Raw genomic sequence first — 22612 nt, forward strand, 5'->3', positions numbered from 1 at the left:
GAGAGGAATTTCTGGGAAGCATCATGGATCCCTTTTATTCAGGGTCACATTGTGGGCTCTCTGGAAGGCTAGCAGAGGCTTCCAGAATGCCCCAGGTGGGAGCGCCGTGCGTGCCGTTGGCGGGGTTAGGCTGGCGGGATCTCTCCTCAAGAATAAGGGAAGGAAACTCGCGCTGACATCGCTGCTGCTATGACTTTGTTCTTGTGCAGCCCTGCAGACATGTTCCTCCCTGCCTCCCTATCCTGCGCCCTGTCCTTTCTCTCAGCATCTGGTTTTCCTATTTACCCTCCCTCTTCCCTTCAGTAAATAGGAAAAAAAGAGGCGCCACACCTAGGACTTGAGCTCCTGAATTTCAGTTTTGTGTTCCTTATGAACAAAGGGCAACTCACACGGAGGGGAAAAAAACACCCACGTGCAAGGACTCACCCCGTCTCCGGCCACATCCACAGACCCCAGGGATCAGATGTACGCAGACAATGGGGTGCGGCTCTGAAGTGGCAGCAGGAGCAGCAAGACTCGTTCTGTCTGACGTCCCTCCCTCGTGAGCTGGTCCCTGTGATGCTAATTCAAGCCCCGTCCCCACTCTATGGCTGCATATCTGAAGGGTGGGGGCCCGAGGTGGCTCTTGGACCCCTCTCCCCGGGAATCTGGATGTGCTTGCTTCTCCCTGCCATTGACCACAACTTCCCAGGGAAATGAATCCCCATAATTCTTCCTCTTTCCTCAACCTGGTATAATTAGACCCCTTATCCCTAAAGGGATTTTAAGACAAGTGGAATGAAAGAGGGGCATACCCCGTGGTTCAGCAGTGAAAAATCTGCCTGCCAATGCAGGAGATACAGAAGACTCAGGTTTGATCCCTGGGCCAGAAAGATCCCCTGGAGAAGGAAATGGCAACCCACTCCAGTATTCTTGCCTGAAAAAGCCCATGGACAGGGGAGCCTAGCAGGCTTCATAGGGTCACAAAGAGTTGGCCATGACTGAGCGCGCGCGCACACACACACACACACACACACACACACACACATACAGTATGAGAGAGGTTTGAAGACAACTAGTGGGGGTGAGAAGTAATGAAATTACATGGCCTGATGGTGACCATGAGGGGTGCAGATGTCACCTGTGTAGAGGACGCCAAGGTCCCCAGTGGTCAGACTGACTGGGGAACCACTGGCCATCTGGTGTCCTGGACTGCTTGCTGTGAGCCATGAGGAAGAGCTGTTTTTCAAATGCAAGGTCCTTTTACCCCCAGGACCATTGCAGCCAGCAGGCAGGTTAGATTGGACTCTGGGTTGGACTTGCCAGGGCAAGTCCATGGCTTGAGATGGAGATTTAGGGGGTCAGGCAGGCTGCCTGGGTTCTAGCCATACCACTTCTGACCTGCACAACCTTGGACAAGACACACAGTGGGTCAGTTTTCTCTGCTGTACAGTGGGAGAAACAAATGTGATAACAATAGTATCTACTCAGGGAGTTATTCTGAGGGATAAATATTGGGTTGGTCAAAAAGATCATTTGGGTTTTTCCCTGTGATGTTACAAAAAAACCCAAATGAACATTTTGGCGAACCCAGTAAGATGCTCTAAAACATGACATATTACTGTGGTACATAGTAGGTGCACAATAAGTAGGTGCACAATAAATCCTAGCTCCTGTTCCTGTTTTCCTTTACCAGGTGTCTGAAAGCAGACCTCTCTCCACCATGTCTATAGTCTGTGGTCTTGACCCAAGAGAGGACCATGAACTCCCTGGCTTATTTTCATAATTTTAGGATAGTTGGTTTTTCCTTTCATGTCTCATTTCAGTGGTTCAGGGGGTATCTATTCTACACTTCTTCAGGATACTTATTATGTCACAAGGGCTATTGTAACTAATTCTATAGCATTTCTTAATAGAAATTTGTTTTCTTCCTCCTGCCCATCCGGATGGCTTCTCAATGGATTCCTCATAGGAAGTCACGACAGGACATTCCTTTTGGCAGAGGGTGGTAGCTGGTGACTACTTGGCTGCCAAGGAAACTGCAAATGTGTCTGAGCTGTCTAGAAAATGTGTTTTTTTTTTTTTTTTTTTCCATTGGAGTAGAAACAGAGAAGTGGGTAAGGCTTTATCAGTGTCATTCCTGGGACAGTTTCTTCAAATATTAATATACTTTGCAGGCATTGGCTGAATTATTTAATTCTAGAATATGTGTAAGGTATTTCTTGCAAGATAGTTTTAAAGTACTCGGGGTTCATTTGTAGAAGGGTGAGGTAGAGGTATTTCATTTTCCTTGCTGAGCTTGGGCTGGGCTGAGGAGGGACCATTGGGATGCAAGTACTATAGCCAAGGCTTCCTTGGGGTGTCCCACCAGTGATAAAGTGCACCAGCCGCTGTTTGCTCATAGGCATCCATCAAGATTACCCTGGGGCCTGGAGTCAAGGTCCGGGGATTGGCCCACTGTTTTCTAACTGTGCCTAGACCAATGTCACGTCATTTTTCCCGAGCACCTTACTCTGCCCCGATAGAATGGAGGCAGTCGGCCCAGTCTGCCATGCCTATAAGGAGATTGGGGAGTGGGTTTTAGAAGAAGCAAAATGGTGAGCGTGCAAATGTCTTGTAGGTGTGTCCAACATGACAAGAGATTGCCCTCCTAGATCATGAAGGGCATTTCTTTATTAGAGAGGCAAGGCAAGCTTGTTTCCTACTGCATCTCAGTTTACTTAAGATCAGACACATTTGGAACTCAGGTTAAGGATTAGAGCCTAACAAACTCAAGTTTTCTTATGTGAGTCAGAGCATGCCAGGCTTTCTTTGTCTACACGGACTGGGTCTCTCCAGCTGCACTGTTTCCAGGTTGCTTCTGAGATGGTGTTAACAAGGCCTACACGTCTACACAGTGTAGATGTGAAACAAGCAGTGTGGACTATTGAGCCCATATCTGTCTCTCTAGCTACACCCATAAATCAGATAGGAATCTCTGGCATCATTGTCATTTCTGAATAGAAAACTATGCTAGAAGGAAATCCGTGTAGCACAAACTCTTTTAGTATAAGATAAACTAACAATCAGAGTATGTCAGGCCTTCCAGACAGTGTTGATGGCAGTGTTGATGACTAAGACGAGAATTGTGTGTGTGTGTGTGTGTGTGTGTGAATTAGAGTCTGCTTAACCATGGTGAGTTTCTGAGACAGTGCTAACCTGACCTTTGAGGATTTCATAGCTGGAAAGTTCATTTCCCCCCTTTCTTAGTTTGGCTGCTTGCCTGTAGGCATCTTGGGGGACTGGATTGTGGTAGAGAGGAATATTATGACCAAGAGAACATCTAACTTCTCTTCCCTTGTTAGATCGCCCTAAGGTAATGATTCTTCTCCCTCGAAAACCAGGGACCAAAGGGTCCTTACTGTAGACTTTGCTTATGGGCTTTTGACTTCTGCTTGGAGCTGACAAAGACACTCCTCGGTTCATACCTTGAGTACTTCATAAGGCAGAAATAATGACTTTGTTTTTGAAGGCCAAACTGACCATGTTGCCTTAGAATATCTCAAAGGAGCAATCCAGGATTTTCTTTCTAGAGTTTGCGTAGCCATAAAAGATGGACTGACTTTTAAATCGATCTAAATAAGGCAATTGATACTCCATCCTAAACGCAGTTTTGGTGGGAATTCTTCACTGTTTCCATCTGTTCCACCAGCTCCTGCAACTCTTGTGCTCTGGGTATTCCTTGTTTTCCCCTGGCTGATGGGCTGGGAGGGTAGGGGTCGGGAGTGCCCTGTAATGGGATTCGCTGCTGAGAGTGTGGCACATCTGGTGTAGTGATTCACCATGGCTTGTGTCTCCAGGCAGCGGACCAATCCAGCTGTGGCAGTTTCTTCTGGAATTACTCACGGATAAGTCCTGTCAGTCTTTCATCAGCTGGACAGGAGATGGCTGGGAATTCAAGCTTTCTGACCCAGATGAGGTAAGGAGGGAGTGACCTGAGAGTGTTGTGTTCAGGGAGGGTGAGAGAGAGCTCTGGGGATGGGTTGTATGGGGCTTGATGGTGTTTTCTAGGGTTTGAATCCCAGCTCTTACACCTGCTACTTGGGGGACCTCCTCTGAGCCTGAGTTGCATCATTTGGAAAACAGAGAAAAGACCTATGTTGCCCATTCGTTGTCAGCTTAATGGATAGGATGTACCTACAGTGCCTGTCACATATCAGGCCTTTTGTAAACACAAGTTGGGCTTCCCTGGTGGCTCAGTGGTAAAGAACCCACCTGCCAGTGCAGGATACTCAGGTTCAGTCCCTTGGTTGGGAAGATCCCCTGGAGAAGGAAATGGCAACCCACTCCTATATTCTTGCCTAGAAAATGCTATGGACAAGAACCTGGTGGGCTGCAGTCCATGGGGTTGCAAAAAGAGTTGGAAATGACTTAGCAACTAAACAACAAAAACATGAGTTGCAGTCTCTGACTTTGTTCCCCTCTTGGCCTTGTGGCTCTGTGAATATGGAAGGCGTCTGGCAATTTGAGAGGCCTTCAAAGTTTGGTGAGATTTGCTCATCATTTTGTTTTTTCATCAACAAACAGTGAGGGGAGGAGGAGTACACTGAGTCTGAGATGAACATATACACATTGCCCATGGGCTTCCCTGATAGCTCAGTTGGTAAAGAATCCACCTGCACTGCAGGAGACCCCGGTTCAATCCCTGGATCAGGAAGATCCACTGGAGAAGGGATAGGCTACCTACTCCAGTATTCTTGGGCTTCCCTTGTGGCTCAGCTGGTAAAGAATCTGCCTGTAATGCAGGAGACCTTGGTTCAGTCCCTGGGTTGCGAAGATCCCCTGGAGAAGGGAAAAGATACCCACTCCAGTATTCTGGCCTGGAGAATTCCATGGATGTGTATAGTCCATGGGGTCACAAAGAGCAGCAAGGACCTACTGTATAGCACAGGGAACTCTAGTCAATGTTCTGTGATAATCTATAAGGGGGAAAGATCTGAAAATATATGTATGTAGAAGTGAATCACTTTGCTATACACCTGAAACTAACACAACATTGTAAATCAATTACACATCAATAAGAAAACAAAAACAAAAAAACAAATAGTGAGTGGCTGCTCTGTGACACGCCCAAATTCGGAGGATGCAGAGCAATAAATAAGAGAGAGGCCCTCTGTTCCGGCTGAAGTGAGAAGCCCTGTGCCTCGAAAAAAAAAAAAGATGCTTCCTGTTGATGAAAGACAGGTGTGACTGTAACTCAGTCCTTCATCCCTCACATCAGATTTCATGCTTTCAAAGCAAAGACGTTCTATTAATAATACAGGGTAAGAGGAGACTCTATAGTGTCTCCTATAAGAAAAGAGACTCTTTTTTAAATATCAAATGCTTTAACTCCCATTCCATAGAAGTTCAGGGTCACTGCATTTTCACCAGCTTAGAGTCAGCTTCACTGCCAGCCTGGTCTAGCCTTCAAAACTTGGAATTCAGAAAAGTAACTTTGTCAATGAATCCCTAGCCATCTTTTGAACATCATGGGTCATCACCAATGAGTGCAGGCATATTAATGTGTATCTTGGGCTTATTCTGGAAGTGTTTACTCTCTTCTTTTTTAAAAATTAAATTTCAGGTGGCCAGGAGATGGGGAAAAAGGAAAAACAAGCCTAAGATGAATTATGAGAAACTGAGCCGTGGCCTTCGCTACTATTATGACAAAAACATCATCCACAAGACGGCGGGTAAACGCTATGTGTACCGTTTTGTGTGTGACCTGCAAAGCCTGCTGGGGTACACGCCCGAGGAGCTCCACGCCATGCTGGATGTCAAGCCCGACGCCGACGAGTGACGGATGCTGAGGGGCCGGGGAAACCCTGCTGAGACATTTCAGAGAACAACCATGTCGGTCGGACTCTTAATTTTTTAATTGTTATTCTATTTTTAATTTTCCAGAACTCATTTTTTTTTACATTCAGGGGTGGGAGCTAAGTGAGCTGCAGCTATAATCCATTGTGCGCCGTTGAAGGAGAGCCAGGACTGGTGGGGTGGGTGGGACAAGAAATTCTGGAGAGGATTTTCAAGAGACAAGGGCCTTCTTAGAAGCTTGAAGAATCTGGCTTAAGGGAGGAAGAGACTAACACGTCCAGTCATTAAAAAAAAAAAATCATCCACAAAAAAAAAATGTCTTGAGTTATGGACCTATTAGCAAAAGAAATTGATGCACCAGGAGTCTTGAAACTAATGAAAGGCAGTTAATTTCCTTTTGTCCTTAGGTCTGGGAGGGCAAAAAAGAGGGAGGTAGGATAAAGCCTTTTGTTTGGGGGTGCACTAAAAAATCACGGGCTATTGACCTTTTTGTTCTACTTTTGAAACAAAGATGGACTTCAGTGGGGAGGGGCTGAAACTGTTTTTGTGTTAAATTTTATTCTATTAAATTTTGTGCCAGTATTTTTTTTTTTCCTTAAAAATCGTCTTAAGCTCTAAGGTGGTCTCAGTATTGCGGTATCATGCAATTTTGTTTTTATTTGCCGACTGAGGATTCTGACACAGTGAAAGGAAACTGTTTATATAGACCCCACTGGAAAGACAAAGCACCATCACTGAGATTTGGGGATCCCAAGTTCATGTGACTGATGTGCGAAGGAAAAAACGATGCTAATTTGGGTACAAGGGAACTGTGCATGTGAGTTTCTCCTTTTAAGTTTTAAAAATTATGATCACACCCCTCTACTTATTTGTCATGAGTATATTCTCAGAGTTTGGACTTAACGTTGAGCTAAGAAGCATTAAGTCTTTGAACTGAATGTATTTTGCAGCCCTGCTTTGGACAATAGTAAATGTAGGAGCACTGTAGAAGTCTTAGGAAAGAGGGAGTGAAGGGAGAAGATTGACCTGGTTCTCTACTGGTTTTTTAGACTTGTAACATACATGACTTGGAATAAAATCTGTATGCACGGGCATTACCCCTCAGGTCTTAGGAAATAAGTCCTGAATGCATGTCCTTCCCAACTAACACTCTGTACTTTGTCCTTTGTGTCTGATTTTCCCAGCACCCCACATTTATCACTTTTCCCCACTCTGTTGTTCAGTAGAAGGAAATGTACAGCTTTCTGATGGGTGAGTGAAAGAGTAGCCGCAGACATGTCATGAGTTGGAGAGTGTCTGATAAAGCCATTTAGATGTCCTGGGTTTTAGAAGCCATGGAAACTGAGGGAGCCTAGGAATAAAATGTGGCTCGGCTGTCTTTGGGAAAAGTGCAAGGCTTTCCTTTGAAGGGTTTAAGGCAGCTGTGTCGGGTGTCAGGTGAGACTAGGTGGGCAGGCAAAGGTGCACAGAGCAGATGCTATAAGGGCCCCGTGCTTGGATCTGCTGTCCTGGCGCAGGGTCAGGGAAGGTTGGTAATTGCAAAGGAAGGAAGCTTGAAGGCATAGGAACTATAAGGAAAGGAGCTCGGGTGTAGCAATAAGGTGGTCCATGAGATTCAAATCTACTTTTACTTTTCCCAGAGTTGAACTACAAACATTATCAAACCGAGGCCATTGTCAAGGGTCATCTGAAAATGGAGTTTGGGGAGAGGGGACCAACATCTGACTACTAAGGAAAAGTGCCTAATACAATTAGAATCCCCTCTTCTCAGCTCGACAGGTGCCGGATTGAAAAGGAGGGTGACAGGGATGGCTTTCAGCGAGGGAGGGGAAGAAACCCTCAGGACGGGCTTCTCGGGGTTGGCCCTTGTTGGGCTCCAGCTGAGAAACTGGAAGTCTACTAACTACCTTCTAGCATAGCTTCAAGAAAGTGGATTGTTTTCTCCCAGGTCTTCTTGCAGACCCCGGATTATCAGGAACTTAACTCTGTGATTCATGCGCTTCCTCATACCGAGAAATCGGAGCATCCGCTTGGAAAGCAGAGGCAGCATTTTGCCCAGCTGTGTATTGTGATCTTCTTCCGGACGCAGGTGCCTTAATGAAGCTCTCGACATATTTTAGGAGCTGCTCAGGGAGTGTTAGGCGGAACTGTTTGGACTACATTGTTTTCTCTTAGATTATGTGATCTTTGTTGGGCACTGGCAAAGATGTGTGTGCGCATGCGTGTGTGTGTCTCTGTGTGTGTTTGCAGACGTGCAGAACTGCAGCTGAGAGAATGCTGGGGCTTTCTCATGATGTCTTTCCACATTTCAGTGATGGGTGAGAGTAGAACCAAGGCCAGACTTCGGTCCTTGCTTCTTTGCCACCAGGCATATCACTTTCTCAGCTCAACAGCCCTTTCCTTTTATATCAATGCTGAGACCCCCCTCTCTGTGTATGTCTGACTCCTGCCATAATTCACGTGAACAAGTGCCTCCTCATGCTCTTCTGCCGCTTGTTTGCTAAGATGCACCCCCCTCCCCCACCCTGCTGTCTCTCCCAGTCCACCGTTTTCAGTATTTGTAGATAGCGTGTTAGTTCAAACAGCTTTGTCAATCTGGCCAGATGCTTTTTTTTTTTTCCTCCTTCTGTCCAGAGACCATCCCAGGAAGAGTGGTGGGTGGTTTATACACTGGAAATGGAGCAGAATTGTTGGATTTCTGCTTTAAAAAAATAAAAACACATGTTAACTTCAGAGGAAGGATGGGCAAATCTGGTTGAGTTGGGTGAAACTCTGTTTTCCTGGAGATGCATCTGTTAACCCATGTTGGTTTGGGCTGTAGGGTTCAGAGTCACTTTGGTTCCCTTTCGCTTTCAGGGGAGGGACTTCCCTACACAGAGCCCTGGTTTTGTGGCTATGGAGATTAGAGGTAACATTCAGAGATCAGATATGCTTTTCCTCACTTTGGGGCTGAACACTCTGGGTTTTAGAGCATTAACCTGCCTAATCTTCATGGTGAAAATGACACCTTCTCTATCCTAGTCATGCTGTGCATGCTGCTTTCTCTGTTGGGGTCTATATAAATGGGTTGAACTCTTAATCTACATTCCAAAGAAGTTTCGAGGAACCATAAATATATGTATACATATACATATATAAAATATATATATTAAAATGAAATTTATCTCTATCAGGAATACTGCCTCAGTTATTGAACTTTTTTTTAGAATACTTTTTTTTTAAGCTGAGAAGTATAGGGGTGAAAAAGATGTTATATTGTGTTTGACTATTTTCCAACTTGTATTTTCATATAATTTATATTTTTTAAAACCTGAAAATTTAAAAGCAAGATGAGAAAAAAAAAAGGAAAAGCAGGTGCTTTTTAAAAAATCAGAACTGAGGTAGCTTAGAGATGTAGCGATGTAAGTGTCTATGTGTTTTTTTTTTAATGCAAAAAAAAAATTTCTTACGGGGGAATTTTTTGTTCGTTTATTTTAGTAGCTGATGCTGGCACATCATTTTGCTGGAGAATTTTTTATATACTGTAGCCTGATTTCATATTGTATTTTAAACTGTGTGAGATTAAAAGCAAAGAAATTCATTCATAACGATGTGGGTTTGGCTCCATTCTTTCCTGTCTGGTTCATGTGTGAAAGCGGGACAAATTAGCCAACCAGAGACAAGCACAGGAAGGAATGCAGCTTCATCTGATGTCACTAGCTCTGCACCATTTCAGATAAAGATTTCCTAATAAAGCGCAAACTAACACAGGAATATGGGGAAGTGTCATCTGACATCCCAGTTACTGAAGATGGAGTCATCCTTTGTGGAATGTCCCCGCCTCATCATACCACATTTTGATCGTGTCTGAGGACTAAGAGGCACATGAAGAAACATTTTAATGATTCAACAGATAAACATTTGATTTCAGCTAGGTAAAGTTCCTGATCTTAATACAGGGTGTTGAACATCTTTGGTCCACGCTTGGGAACAGCCCTCTTCTCCCTCCTTCTTAAGCTCATTTTGTCCTGTGCCAATTCAGACCCATCACATCCATCTTGGCCCCAACTCTTTTGGGGGGCGCTGAAAATGGGGAATGGTAACATCCAAGCCCTCAGCAGTCATAAATACAATCGTATTTATAGGTGCTTTGGGGAGAAGGTTAGGAACACATGCGGCATGGTGCCTCTTCTCGTTGTTAAAACTACAGAAGGTGGATGTTTTTAATTAACACCAGCATTCACAACATGAATCCCGACTCACAGCTGGAAAGAGAATTTTTGCTGAATTGGTCACAAAGAGAGCTCTGTTTTTGGAAAATCGGTTTCTTCCAGCCTGGAGCTTGAGGTTTCCTGAGTGCACATTAATTACTGACTGTGTGGTCCAGTGGTCAGGGAGCCCGACTGGCCAAGAGGAGGGCTCCAGGTCTACCTCCCAGTTAAGCCATCACCACTCACTAGGGGACCATGGTGAGATGGCTGGAGGTCCTTATAGTTTTTAGTCTTCAGTTGCCAACCTGGGCAAAACCACAACTCCAGAGCCAACCTAAGGCCACATCTGAGCTCTTCTCCCCCTGAATCCACAGAATATAGAGACCAGGACTTCGTCTCAGTCAGGGATCTGGTCAGAGAGCTTTCTATCACTGTCAAGATGCTGTTATTCCTACAGAGTATGTTACTTCATGCTGGTGAGGTTAAAAGATACCAGATACACTTGAATGAATCAGCTTAGACCTCTGTTGCTCAAACTAAGAGCTAGCGTTTGGCTGGGAGATTCTCAGACACCTAGGCTTTGGTCATCTTGATGATCCTGCTGAGACCACCATATAGAAGCTGGGGTGATGGGGGAGGGACAACATCTTCTAAAACTCCCTCCAGACTTGGGGGAACCGGGTCTGGATAGAAGGTGGTGCAGGTAAAAAAGGAATCATTTTAAAAACACCTGGTATCTTTTCACTTCTCCTACCCTTCCCTCTATGGACCTAGTATATTTATTTCACTGTCATGTTGAGTTCAGAGTTGGCCATATGATTAACTTTGACCCATGAGTTGTTAGAAGAAATAATACAAGCAAAGGCTTGAATTGTGCTTGCCTGATAGCAGTGTGTTCTCTTGCACCTCTGTCCATGCAGTGAGAAGATCGTGCCTCAGTTTCCCCCTGCTCCAGTGAGAATGAGAGGAGCACTGTCCATCCAACCCACCATCCTGAGTCTGGAATCAAACTCAGCCTGGTTCAGCCTAGATCATTTCATCTCAAGCTGGCTGGGAGGCATATAGTGAGATTAAACGATTCTTAAACTTTCCAGTGTTACAGTAGGTATTATACAGCAAGAGCTGCCTGTAACAGTGTTAAACATGGCAGTCTCTGGGTTGCAATGCTTTTTCATTTCTTATTTTCCTTTCACATTCTTTACAAATATTTGCTTTTTAATACAGATAATTTAAAAATAAACCATATATGAAAAATTTTAAAAAACGAAGCTGACAGTCAGACATCTATAGGTTTTAACAGGCTTTGGGCAGTTGTAGGATAGAGTAATTGCCCGAGGCTAGTCTAGCTCCACACTGCTATGACCTTGGAGCAACCTACAGCATCCATGCCAAAAATAAATGAATACCTCATGACCAAAAATTGAGCGAAAGAGCTTACCCATGTAATGAAGTGTAACTATTTTAACCTAAAGGAGGAAGAGGACTGGGAGTGGAATGAGCCAGGCAGTGGGGACTACAGAGCACACAGGTTGTCTGTGGGCTGGGTCTGTAGCACAGAGATGCCCGGTGTGTCCTTGACAGTGTCAGGACTCACCTCTGCAGCTCAAGTGTCCGGCAGTAAGACCGTGGGGTTGTCTCGGAATCCTGCAGAGCAAACCCCCCATGAACTGGCTGAGTGGAGCCTGCTCCTCCAAGATGCAAACGAATCTCCTGTCTTGTCTCCAGTGGCTCAGCCCCACATTACATTCCTGCCTCGTCCCTGTAGAATTTGAGTTTGCTGGCCCTGTGACCATCTCTCCACCTCCCATGCGTTCTTGGCTTGAAACTTAACGTTATTCTGGAAACCTACCGTGGAAGAGAGCACAAGAGGTCATCGAGTTCATCAGAACCAGCTGCCTCTAAGCCCTTGTTGTTTCTGTGAAGCCATGTTGCCACCCAGGAACTCTGAAAGGTCCCTTTTGATGCTGCTGCTGGTGGCTCACCCTCCCTAGGAACCACAGCCCTGGTTACTAAGAGAGATGCTTCATACACCCAAAGGGGACAAGGACAGCTTCTTTCAGTAAGGAAGCTTTTCCAGTCCCACACCCTTTCCAAGCCCCGCTTCTCCCCAGCGCTTCTCTGGGCTGTGGTTTGTGGTGAAAATGTCAGTTGTACAGAAACCTTTCTGTAGCTCAGATGCAGGGCTTCTTGACCTCCAAGGACTGGCCTGTGCCCTTTAATGGGTTTACTGCTCAGCATACCGCAGATTGTCTTCTGGTCCGTGAGATGACTCCCAGTTAGAAGAATCCTCCCCAAAGAACAATGAATAGCAGAAGAGAAAAGGTCTTTTTAAGCCCCCTCTTGAAATGAGGCAGGGGTTTAAGAAAGTCTGATAAAAGCAGCTGTTGATTGACCAGTGAAAATGTTAAAAGGCTTGAAATTGAGGGGGAAATAAAACATTTATTGGGAATTGAGAACTCCAAATTAGCTGAGGAGGGGGGCTGTGGCCTCTCTGCCTCTTGGTCAGTGCCATTTCCTGCTTTACTGAATGTCCCAGACCCCCCCTTTTTTTTTCCATTTTCCTGGAAAATATTTCTACCCTGGGAAAGCCGGTTTCATTTGATTGCCTGGTGTACCTCAATGTGCTGGCGTCCAAGGCGATGACAGTGATGACCATCTGCCTGGAGCAGCCCTGGGGGCTCAGCAGAGGCCAGCTCTCAGCACCTGCTGGGCAATCCCCAAAGCCTAGTCCTGCATCTCATCTCTCCTGCCATCCGGGTTCTAGTGGGCTCTCAGCCACAGCATCTTTCAGAGCTGTGGTGTCAGGTCAGCTCTGGTCCTTCCATATGACAGCACGTGGAGAAACGAGGAGGTTGTCAGCAGCCACTTAAGGGACCTACAGTCAAGAGACAGCCACTTTCTCCCTGCCCATTCCACATTGTCAGCCCAAGACACTGCCCTAGCAGGAGCAGGCTGTTTTTAACTTTTCTACAGGCAAATCCTGAAATTTAATCATGACTCTTATGCCCTTTCCTCCCAGCTCCAGTCCCCTTTCTCTACTCTGACTCTTATCTGTTTTCCAAGTAACACATCCTAGTTTAGAGTTGACCCCAGTTGATTCCCTGGTGGCTCAGATGGTAAGGAATCTCCCTACAGTGCTGGAGAAGGTTCAATCCCTGGATTGGTAAGATCCCTTGGAGGAGAGCATGGCAACCCACTCCAGCATTCTTACCTGGAGAATCCTCACGGACAGAGGAGCCTGGCGGGCTACGGTCCGTGGAGTCCCAAAGAATCGGACACGACTGAGTGATTAAGCACACACACACACAATTTCTATTAGTTCTAATGGGTTCCAACAGTCTGCTCTTTGCTGATGTTCAGATTGGGTTCTGGGGTGGCAGCAGGCTTTTATCTCCTGGTTTTCAGAAACTAAAAACACGGAGTCTTTTAGCTCACAGTTGATGGGGTTACAGGATGTTCTAGCTGGAAGGTACCCTACACAATGACCCTACCACCAAATTTATTCAGGTAAAACGGTCCCTGAACCACTGCTGTGTAGTTCTCAGTGTGCCCAGTATTAGGGAAACCAGAAGGGAAATACAAATGCAGTTTCCCCTTTGTCTGCTTTTAGTGAATGACGGGCTGTAGACAAGAAACTGGAAGACTTCCTATCCAGTGGAATAATGGGTGCTTTTGTATCAGGAGAAACACTGAACCTGGAAGAATTTATATCCTAAAGGGGAGTAGCAGTTAGCTAGTGGAGAGGGAAAGACATTCAGGTCTAGAAGTGAGAAAGTGTATGGACCAGCAGAGTCTAGAAGTTGTTCTGGGACCCCAGAGCACAGGATGAGAGAAGTCGTGGTGACAGTTAAGGATGGGGAAACAGAGGAGACGGCTCAGGGCCTTGTGGGCCAGGTAAGAGTAAGGTGGGGCCCGAGGATCTTCCCAAGGCCAAGTCACTTGACCTGATCTGTGCTCAGAAAGATTATTCGGGCTGTAGAGCAAGGACGGATCAGAGGGGACAAGGATGGGGCAGAGAGACCAGCCGGAAAACAGTTTCATTTGTTTGGGAGAGAAGCCTTCCAGAGAGTCAGCCATGAGTGGATCAGCAAGGTGCTTAGGAGATGAAATTTCCAGGACCGGGTGGTTGGTTGGTGTGGATGGGGGCGGGGGAGTAGGGCCACTGTGCGAGCACTGGGGTTTGGGTGGTGCCCAAGAGTGACTATTACAGTCCTGTGCTCAGTCACCATGTCCCCAGGGCATGGATGTTAGGTCTGGAAAGAACCTTAGAGATAAAGTCCAGTTCCCTCATCCTGTAGTTGACTTGTGGTGACAGACAGGTTTTAGCTCTGCTGATTCTAAGGCCATATCTATGTATCCAATGAAGGTTTGTCCCTCCGACACAGGTGAGAAATAGTCCATCTCTTCCCTCCCTCCCTAACTCCTTTCCTTCTCTCCTTCCTACCCTCCCTTCCAGCTGAGAGCAAGAGCTATTCAGCTTTCAGATGAATACGACAGGTCTCCCTGTGTGACTGACATAGACTGTTTCCTCTCATCATGGCAGTCTCCATGGAGCCCAGGACATGGGCCTCCATCCCAGGCTGTAATTGTAGAGAAAGAGGAGGTATTACTTCCTCTGCTCCAGCAGTCCCTCTCGGGCCTACCCCCTCTCCCCAACCACTCACCTCCCCCCAACCACACACCTGGGAGCTGTCTCAGCCCCACTTGCTGAGCATCACTTAGCATTATTCCCAGGACCTTGTTTAGGGCAGAGGAAAGAGCTGGTATCTGTTCGATCAGCTCTGTGACAGCTTCCCTTCCCTAGCCAGCACTTCTTGCCATCTCTAAATCTTGGTCTCACACCTCTCCTCTGAGACTGACAGCCTCCTGCTTTTTTTTAAAATCTATTATCCCAGTTCTTTCTGACTCTCCCTCTTTCTCTCACCTGTTCCCTTTATTCTCCATCTGAATTTCCTCTCTCTGTCTCTCTTATCTTATATATCTAGAGGGGAAATGTCATAGGCTGGAGACGAAAGGCAGTGTGACATTTAAGAGTATGGACTCTGATGCCACTTTGGGGCTGTGTGACTTTGGGCAAGTTAATTAACCTCTCTGTGTCTCAATTTCTTCATCCATGAAATAACCTCACAGGATTGATGTAGTGTTTGCTGTTTAATATATCTTGAAACTTGACACATAGTAAGTGATATGTAAGGGTTTTTTGTTTGTTTAGTTGCTAAGTCGTGTCCAACTTTTTTGTGACCCCATGGACTGTAGCCTGCCAGGCTCCTCTGTCTATGGAATTCTCCAGGCAAGAATACTGGAGTGGGTTGCCATCTCCTTCTCCAAGGATTGAACCCGAGTGTCCTGCTTGGCAGGCAGATTATTTACCACTGAGCCACGAGAGCTAGTAATGAGAAGCTACAGCTCAAGAAAGCTTTTCTTTCCCTCCTGGGAGAACCAGTTTTCCCCCTGGATTCATGGGACAAGGAGAAGTCTTGGGCGTTCAGGGTAAAGTCTCTGAAGGGTCTGTCTGCAGAGCCCGGAGTGTCTGCTCCGCCCTCCCAGGCCTCGGAAGGGAAGCTTCTGGTGCCAAGGCCCCCTGCCTGGCACAGCCAGCTCGCTGCCGCAGCTGCAGGTGGGCAGAGCGCTGGCTCCGGGCTTGGAAAGGCGGACGTTGTTCCGGCCAGCTCCAGGACTCAGCGTTTTCCACTACTCCTCGCTCTGTTTGTTTTCCTCTCTGGGCTCCCCCCGCCGAGTAGGGGCTCCTGAATGACGTCCAACAGCAACGCTGGGCCCGCTCTGAGCCTGCCCATTGGCAGCGGAGGGCCCCGGGCCGGCAGCCCCTGCACAGGGTTCTCTTGCTCACAAAGTGCCATTGTACAGGGCGGTTTGTGGGAGACAAATGCAAGGGATTTCAAAATCAACGGCGAGTTATTTTTATCTGTGGAAGGCTGAAATACCTTTGTTTTCCATCTCGGAAAACAAACCTTAATGGATCTCTGAGCTGCAGAGAGCGTCTCCATCTGTCCCAGGAGTCAAGTTCACCAGGGAGGCTTCTGAAAGGATGCAGTTTAAACCCCAGGCTGCCAGGGCCCATGTGGCCCTCCCAGGATGGGTTCTTCCAGGCTTGGTCCCGAATCTATGTTTGGTGTGAACTTCAAGCCCTGGAGCTTTGCTCCTACCAGTGACTGAGCCCTGACTCTGCTCCTCCAGAATGGGTGCCTTCCTGTTCCCCTACTGCCCGCGCCCCCCACTTCTTCACGGGCTGCTTCTCTCCTCCAGGCTCTCGGCCTTCAGCGGGGCCCAGCTCAGGACTATCTCATGGGCAGATGTACACACTCTGAGGATCACACAGAATAAGACATGGACTATGGGAGGACTTTGACTCCCATTTATTTTCACTCTAAAAATAGGAGACACATTTTTATTTATTACTATGGAATACCCTTATCCATCTCAGTGCTTTTGGTCAGCCTTCTTCGGCTCCTGTGCATGTACTCAAAGCACTATAAGGGGACGTCCCTGGTGGTCCAGTGGTTAAGAATCCCATTTGGCAACTCAGGGGACTGAGGTTCAATCCCTGGTCACAGAACTAAGATCCCGCATGCCATGGAGCAACTAAGCCTGCACACCACCATTGGAGGGTTGGTGCCCTGCCACAAAAGATTCCACGTGAGGCAACAAAGACCCTTCAGGCAGAACCTAAGACTTGATGCAGCCAAATAAACAAATAAATATTTTTTAAAAAGCACTGTAGACCAAGCATGGATCATGCAACACAGAAGGGGGTCTACACCACTACCGTTCTTTCTCTTTTTGCTTCCAGAAAATTGCAATGTTTTAAGGTTTACATGTATGCAATGAGCAGATTTACAACCCAGAATATCTAATTTTAACCCAACAGCCCTCACAAAAGAGACAAATGGCTTAAAATGTTTCCTGCAATGAAACTGGATTATAGATGATAAGAACAGGTCAGGCACACAAAGAAAAAAAAAAAAAGTGGGATTACGTCTTTAACTCCTGGAACAAATTATTTGTCAGCCATATGCCAAGGTTAAGGCAATAATTTAATTATATTTGGCAAAATTTTTTCCAAATTACCAACACTATATTAAATATAGATGTAAATCCATTGTCGTTAATAAACAGCGCCTGGGCACTCATATTATTATCAATCAATACTAATAGACATTAGCTAGTGCATCTAATCCATAAATAAATATGCATATGTTGGAAGTGCTGCTCAAAGAATCTTTGCTGATGGGGGTATAGGGTCAGAAAAGTTTTGAGATGATGGCTATAAAGGAATATTTTCTGTGAGCTGGCAATTTTTCTGCTTACGATGGAGAAAGCTCATTTGCAATCAGTTAAAATCAGGGTTTAAATTCTGACTCCATGACTCAATAAACTACTCAGTATCTTTGAGTCTCAGTTTCCACAAAATCACAATAATGCCAGTCATCTCGCAGGTCCGTTTTGAGGGTCAATATAATAATTTATATTAATTACACAAGTTTGTGTGCATGTGTCTCTCAGTAGTGTCCAGCTCTTTTTGGAGCCCCTGGACTGTAGCCCAACAGGCTCCTCTGTCCATGGGATTTCCCAGGCAAGAATACTGGTGTGGGTAGCCATTCCCTTCTCCGGGGAATCTTCCGAACCCAAGGATTGAACCCAGGTCTCATGTCTCCTGCATTGGCAGGTGGATTCTTTACCACTCGAGCCACCTGGGAAGCCTGCTGACTCTCCCTCAGAAATACTTAACATATAAGAAGTGCTCAGGGATGCTTCTCCTTTTCTTGGTCTTCCCCTTGCTTCTGCTAGAGCTGGGGAAGATCAGAGAGTTCATAATGGAATGGAGCTCACTCTCCAAAATCCCACTTTGACCCTCAGGGAACATTTCCTTGTGACTGAGAAAGTGAGCCTGCGGTTTTCAATACATGACTGGCTGTTCTTGGCTGTAAGAGGAGAGAAGATTTGAGTGTGTCTGTGTTTAGAAACAAGCCTGGGGAGGCCCTTCCTGGTGGCTTCCTAACAAGTGTGCAATAAATGGTCCTCTGTTGGTTTTAGTCGAGTTCCCAGCAGACCATTTTTCTACATCAGAAAGTAGAGCTCAACAGTGCTGCAATTGGCAGTAATTAGCCCCCCATGATGCAGCTCAGCCACAGATCTCAAAAGTGAGTGAGCCATGGATATGGAGAAAACCCCACCCAGCCTGGGCCCCTGGCCTTTGGCAGAGGATCAAGCACCACCCAGCTGTGTTACAGAAGCGGCAGAGTGTGGGGGTAGGGTGGGGAGTGAGGCTCAGTCCTTCTGGTTCATTTCCCCAGCTCTCATTTAGCACATGAGGATGAAAGATGAAGGATGGTGGAGCCATAAACGTATGAGAGCTGCCATCTTCCTCTCCACCCATAACTGTTCCTCTAACTAGGATTTGGATGAGCACATAAAAGCCAAATGCCAGCTTTGAGAGAACACTGACCAACATGGACACATGGACGCCCCTTACCCCCTCACACCCCCATTCCCAAAGAGCTTCAGGCTCAAGTCTGAGTCCCAGCTCTTCCATCCCATTGTAATTGAACCTGGGAGAACTTTACGAGGAGTCAGAGACTCCATTTCAAAGTCTCAGAGAATGATCCGTGAGTGTTTCATTCACAATCCTAAACTGGGTGATGCAAGAAAGAGCAAATGAGGTGGTTCAAGGCCAGCGTTCCAAGTGTGATGTAGATATTGGAAGAGATTCACTTCACACAGAAACAGCCTCCAACCAAAGGTGGAGGGAGCTGCTGTGACCTGAGCAGTTGACACAGAAGCTGTTCCAGTCCACTGCTCTGTGGGTGACCTCAGCAGTGAGCTCTCCTGTCATCCATTCCAGACAGGTGACCAATCTGTGAGTCAGGCTTGCCTGGGCAGGAGGCAGCTGATACAGAGAATACACCTCTTCCTGTAACCTGACAGCCACGACCCTTGGCCTCTTGGGGGGCGGGTGGGCAGTACTTCATCTGGGGACAAAGCTGCCTTTGTCCTACTAAGCTGCCCTTAGGTTGAGAGGAAGAACTCCTTCCTTCCCTCTCCTTCTGCCTGCCACCCAGGGTCTGGAGCTCATGGATTTTCCCTGAGCCACCCACTTCTTTTTCTTTCTCAGGCCACACTTTCTTGAGTTTCAGATGAGCTATGCTTGATTTGTAACTCTGCCTTCATGAAAAAATTTGCTTTGTCTTTTTAAAAGGGAACTCCTAGAGTCTACCGTGTCAGCTCCCAAGCCTGCAGTCAGTGATAAACTTCTGGGACTTTTCTATCCTTCTCAGTACTCTTTACTTTCTGAATTTTAAAAAATCCATCTCAGCAGCTTAATTCTCTAAAGTCCAAAACAAGGACTTCAGAAGTAGGCAGCCTTAAGATCAAGTGGCGGGACATTTGACATATGACAACCTTTCTGCAGCATCATTTCTTCTTTTGCAAATTGGATAAAGAAAGTGAAAGTGAAGTCACTCAGTCCTGTCCGACTCTTTGCGACCATGTGGACTGTAGCCCACCAGGCTCCTCTGTTCATGGGATTCTCCAGGCAGGAATACTGGAGTGGGTTGCCATTTCCTTCTCCAGGGGATCTTCCCGACCCAGGGACTGAACCCAGGTCTCCCGCATTGCAGGCAGACGCTTTAACCTCTGAGCCACCAGGGAAGCAAATTGGATAATACCAACTTAAAGAACCTGCCTGCCAATGCAGGAGATGTAAGAGACTTGGATTTGTGACCATAGGGTCACAAAGAGTCAGACATGATTGAAGCAACTTAGCACACAATAGAGTTATTATATCAATCGAATGGAATAATGTAATAAAGTGACTTTTAAGAGACCTGATGTATAGCAAATACTCAATAAGCATTACTTTCCTTTCCTTCATTCATTCTGTAAGGTAGAGAATTCCCCCAAAATACTTTCATCCTTTTTTGATATTAATTTTACATTTTCTAAAAAGGTAGTATATTTAGATAACTGAAAAATTTAGATAACTGAAAAATACTCAGAAGATAACTTAAAAACACCTCAGAGTCTTCACTATTGAAATTTTGGTGTATATTCTCTCAGAATTTATACATATGCACATACATTTGATACCAAATATCCTTTTTTATTCACAAAAAATTTATGTACAGTGATAGGCACAGATCTTAACTGTCTCTTTGACAAATTTGTATAAGTAGCACATCCAGAAAGTTCCCATCTCTATACCCTGTACGTGTTCACTCTTCTAGTTTCTATTACCATAAGTTAGTTTTGCCAGTTCTTGAACTTCATAATTCATGGGGCATTGGGTGGAGTACTGAGAAAGGTTTTGCATCAGTCCTGGAACAAAATTAGCCCTTGACTAAATACAGTTGTACTTCTGCCTAATAAAGCTGAAAAGTAAGACTCAAAAGGGTCAAACTATTTCCAAGTCACTTAGCTCAAGAATATTTTTAGGAATACAAAAATACCCAGCAAATCCACAATGTCTGGCATCCAATAAAAAATTACCAGGCATTCAAAAACACAAGAAAATATGACCCCAAACGAGGAAAAAAATCAGTTGAGTATTTCCCAGGAATGACACAGGTATTAGAATTAGTACACAAAGATATTAAAAGAGAGTAATGATTTCACATGTTCAAAGAGCTATGAGACCATGATACATAAAGATGTGAAACATATTTTAAAAATGACCCAAGTCAAGCTTCTTGAGATGACTGTAATGTATGAGATGAAAGATACACTGGACGGTATTAATGACACGCTTAACACTGCAGAAGGAAAAAATGATGAACTTAAAGTCATAGCAATAGAAACTATGTCAAACTAAGCATATAGAAAAGAAAGACTTAAAAGAAAATGAACAGACTGTTAGTGAGTTGTGGGACAAATCTAAGTGTCTGCGTAAACATGCAACCAGAGTCTCCAAATGGCCAGGAAGTGTGATTAAAAAATACGTTTTTTAAAAGAAGGGTTAATGACTGAAATTGTTCCAAATTTGATTAAAACTATCAATGCATAGCTATAAGACACAGAAGCCCAACAAACTCAATGCACATGAAAACTGAAAAAAAATACAGTAAAGCACATCAGGATCAAATTGTTTACAACCAGTGATACCAAAAAACCTTAAAATTAATTAGAAAAGAAAGCACCAAAAGCAAGAATAATAGCATATTTCTCATCAAAAGCAATGTAAGCAATAACACAGTATACAACATCTTTAATGTACTGAAAGAAAAAATCAATCAATCTAGAATTCTATACTTAGTGAACACACCTTTAAAAAGCAAAGGCGAAGCAAAGACTTTTTCAGATATAAAATATTGAAGGATTTTCATAACCAACAGAACTGCACTATAAGAAATTGTAAAGAATATTCCTCAAGCAGAAGGAAAACAATACCAGGTGGAAATCTGGATCTCACTATGAAATTAAGAGCCTAGAAATGGTAACTATGTGGAGAAATGGAAAATATATTTTTTTCTTATTATGTAAATTTCTTTAGAAGAAAATTTATTGTTTAAAGCAAGCAGAAGAGCAGTGTAATGTGAGGCTTATTACACGTGTAGAAATAAACTGTGTGATAACAGTAGTTAAAATTCAGGAGGCATATAATGGAAGTATTTTGTTGTAAAAGTCTTTTAATATATGTAAAGTGGTATAATATTACTTGAACATTGATTGTGGTAAGTCAAAGGCATGGTTTATGAACCTAAATCAACCATTAAAATAATACAACAAAAGAGATAAAATGGAAAGATAAAAAGATATGCAATTAATTCAAAAGAGAGCATAAAGAAAGGGGAAAGAGAACAAAAGATGGATGGAATAAATAAAAAAGTCAGCTGGTAAATTTTAAAATACCATATAAATTAGAAATAGTTTAATTATCCCAATTAAAAGATAGCACTATTATGGTGATAAAGAGAAAAATCCAGCTGTATGAATATACATCATATACCCAGCTATGAAGTGAAGTCAAGTGAAAGTGGTTCAGTCGTGTCTGACTCTTTGCGATCCCCTAGACTTATATAATCCATGGAATTCTCCAGGCCAGAATACTGGAGTGGGTAGCCTATCCCTGCTCCAGGGAATCTTCCCAACCCAAGAATCAAACTGGGGTCTTCTGCATTGTGGGTGGATTCTTTATCAGCTGAGCTACCAGAGAAGGCCATACCCAGCTATAAGAATATATATCAAACAAATAGGTGAAATTAAAATGGAAAATTATATACAATGTTAATTAGTTAATGTTAGTGAAGATTAAGTCATAATGGCTCTATTAATATCAGAAAATGTAGATTTTAGAACAAAAAAATACTACCAGTCATAGGGAGGGTCATTTAATAATGTAAAGTGGTCAATTCACCAATATAACAATCTTAAATGTTTATGTAACAGATAATTGAGCTTCGTTATACATGAGACAAAAAGTGATAAGGTGAGAAGAGAAAAACAAACCCACACTTATTATAAAGTCAGAGATTTTAATAATGGATAGAAAATGTAGACAGAAAGTATCTAGAAGATTTGCACAACACTGTTAATCAAATTAACTTAATTGACAATTTTAGAATCCTATACCCAACAATGGCAGAATACACTTT

The 22612-nt window shown here is 44.6% G+C and overlaps 1 protein-coding gene across 7 annotated transcripts in view; it reads left to right on the top strand.

Moving 5' to 3' along the window:
- ETS1 (ETS proto-oncogene 1, transcription factor) overlaps window positions 1–9404 on the top strand; it is a 139124-nt gene extending 129720 nt beyond the window's left edge. For all 7 annotated transcript variants that reach the window (XM_086383393.1, XM_086383391.1, XM_086383392.1 and 4 more), the window contains 2 exons: window positions 3819–3937; window positions 5585–9404. In XM_086383393.1, coding sequence (XP_086239519.1) covers window positions 3819–3937; window positions 5585–5800 — 335 coding nt within the window. In that variant the 3' untranslated portion in view covers window positions 5801–9404. The remainder of the gene's footprint in view (window positions 1–3818; window positions 3938–5584) is intronic.
- The last annotated feature ends 13208 nt before the right edge of the window (window positions 9405–22612 follow it).

The sequence above is a fragment of the Bos grunniens genome, chromosome 29 (assembly GCF_055505025.1).
Source record: "Bos grunniens cultivar Pamir isolate PY7600 chromosome 29, Bosgru_T2T1.0, whole genome shotgun sequence".
Taxonomy (NCBI): Eukaryota; Metazoa; Chordata; class Mammalia; order Artiodactyla; family Bovidae; genus Bos; species Bos grunniens.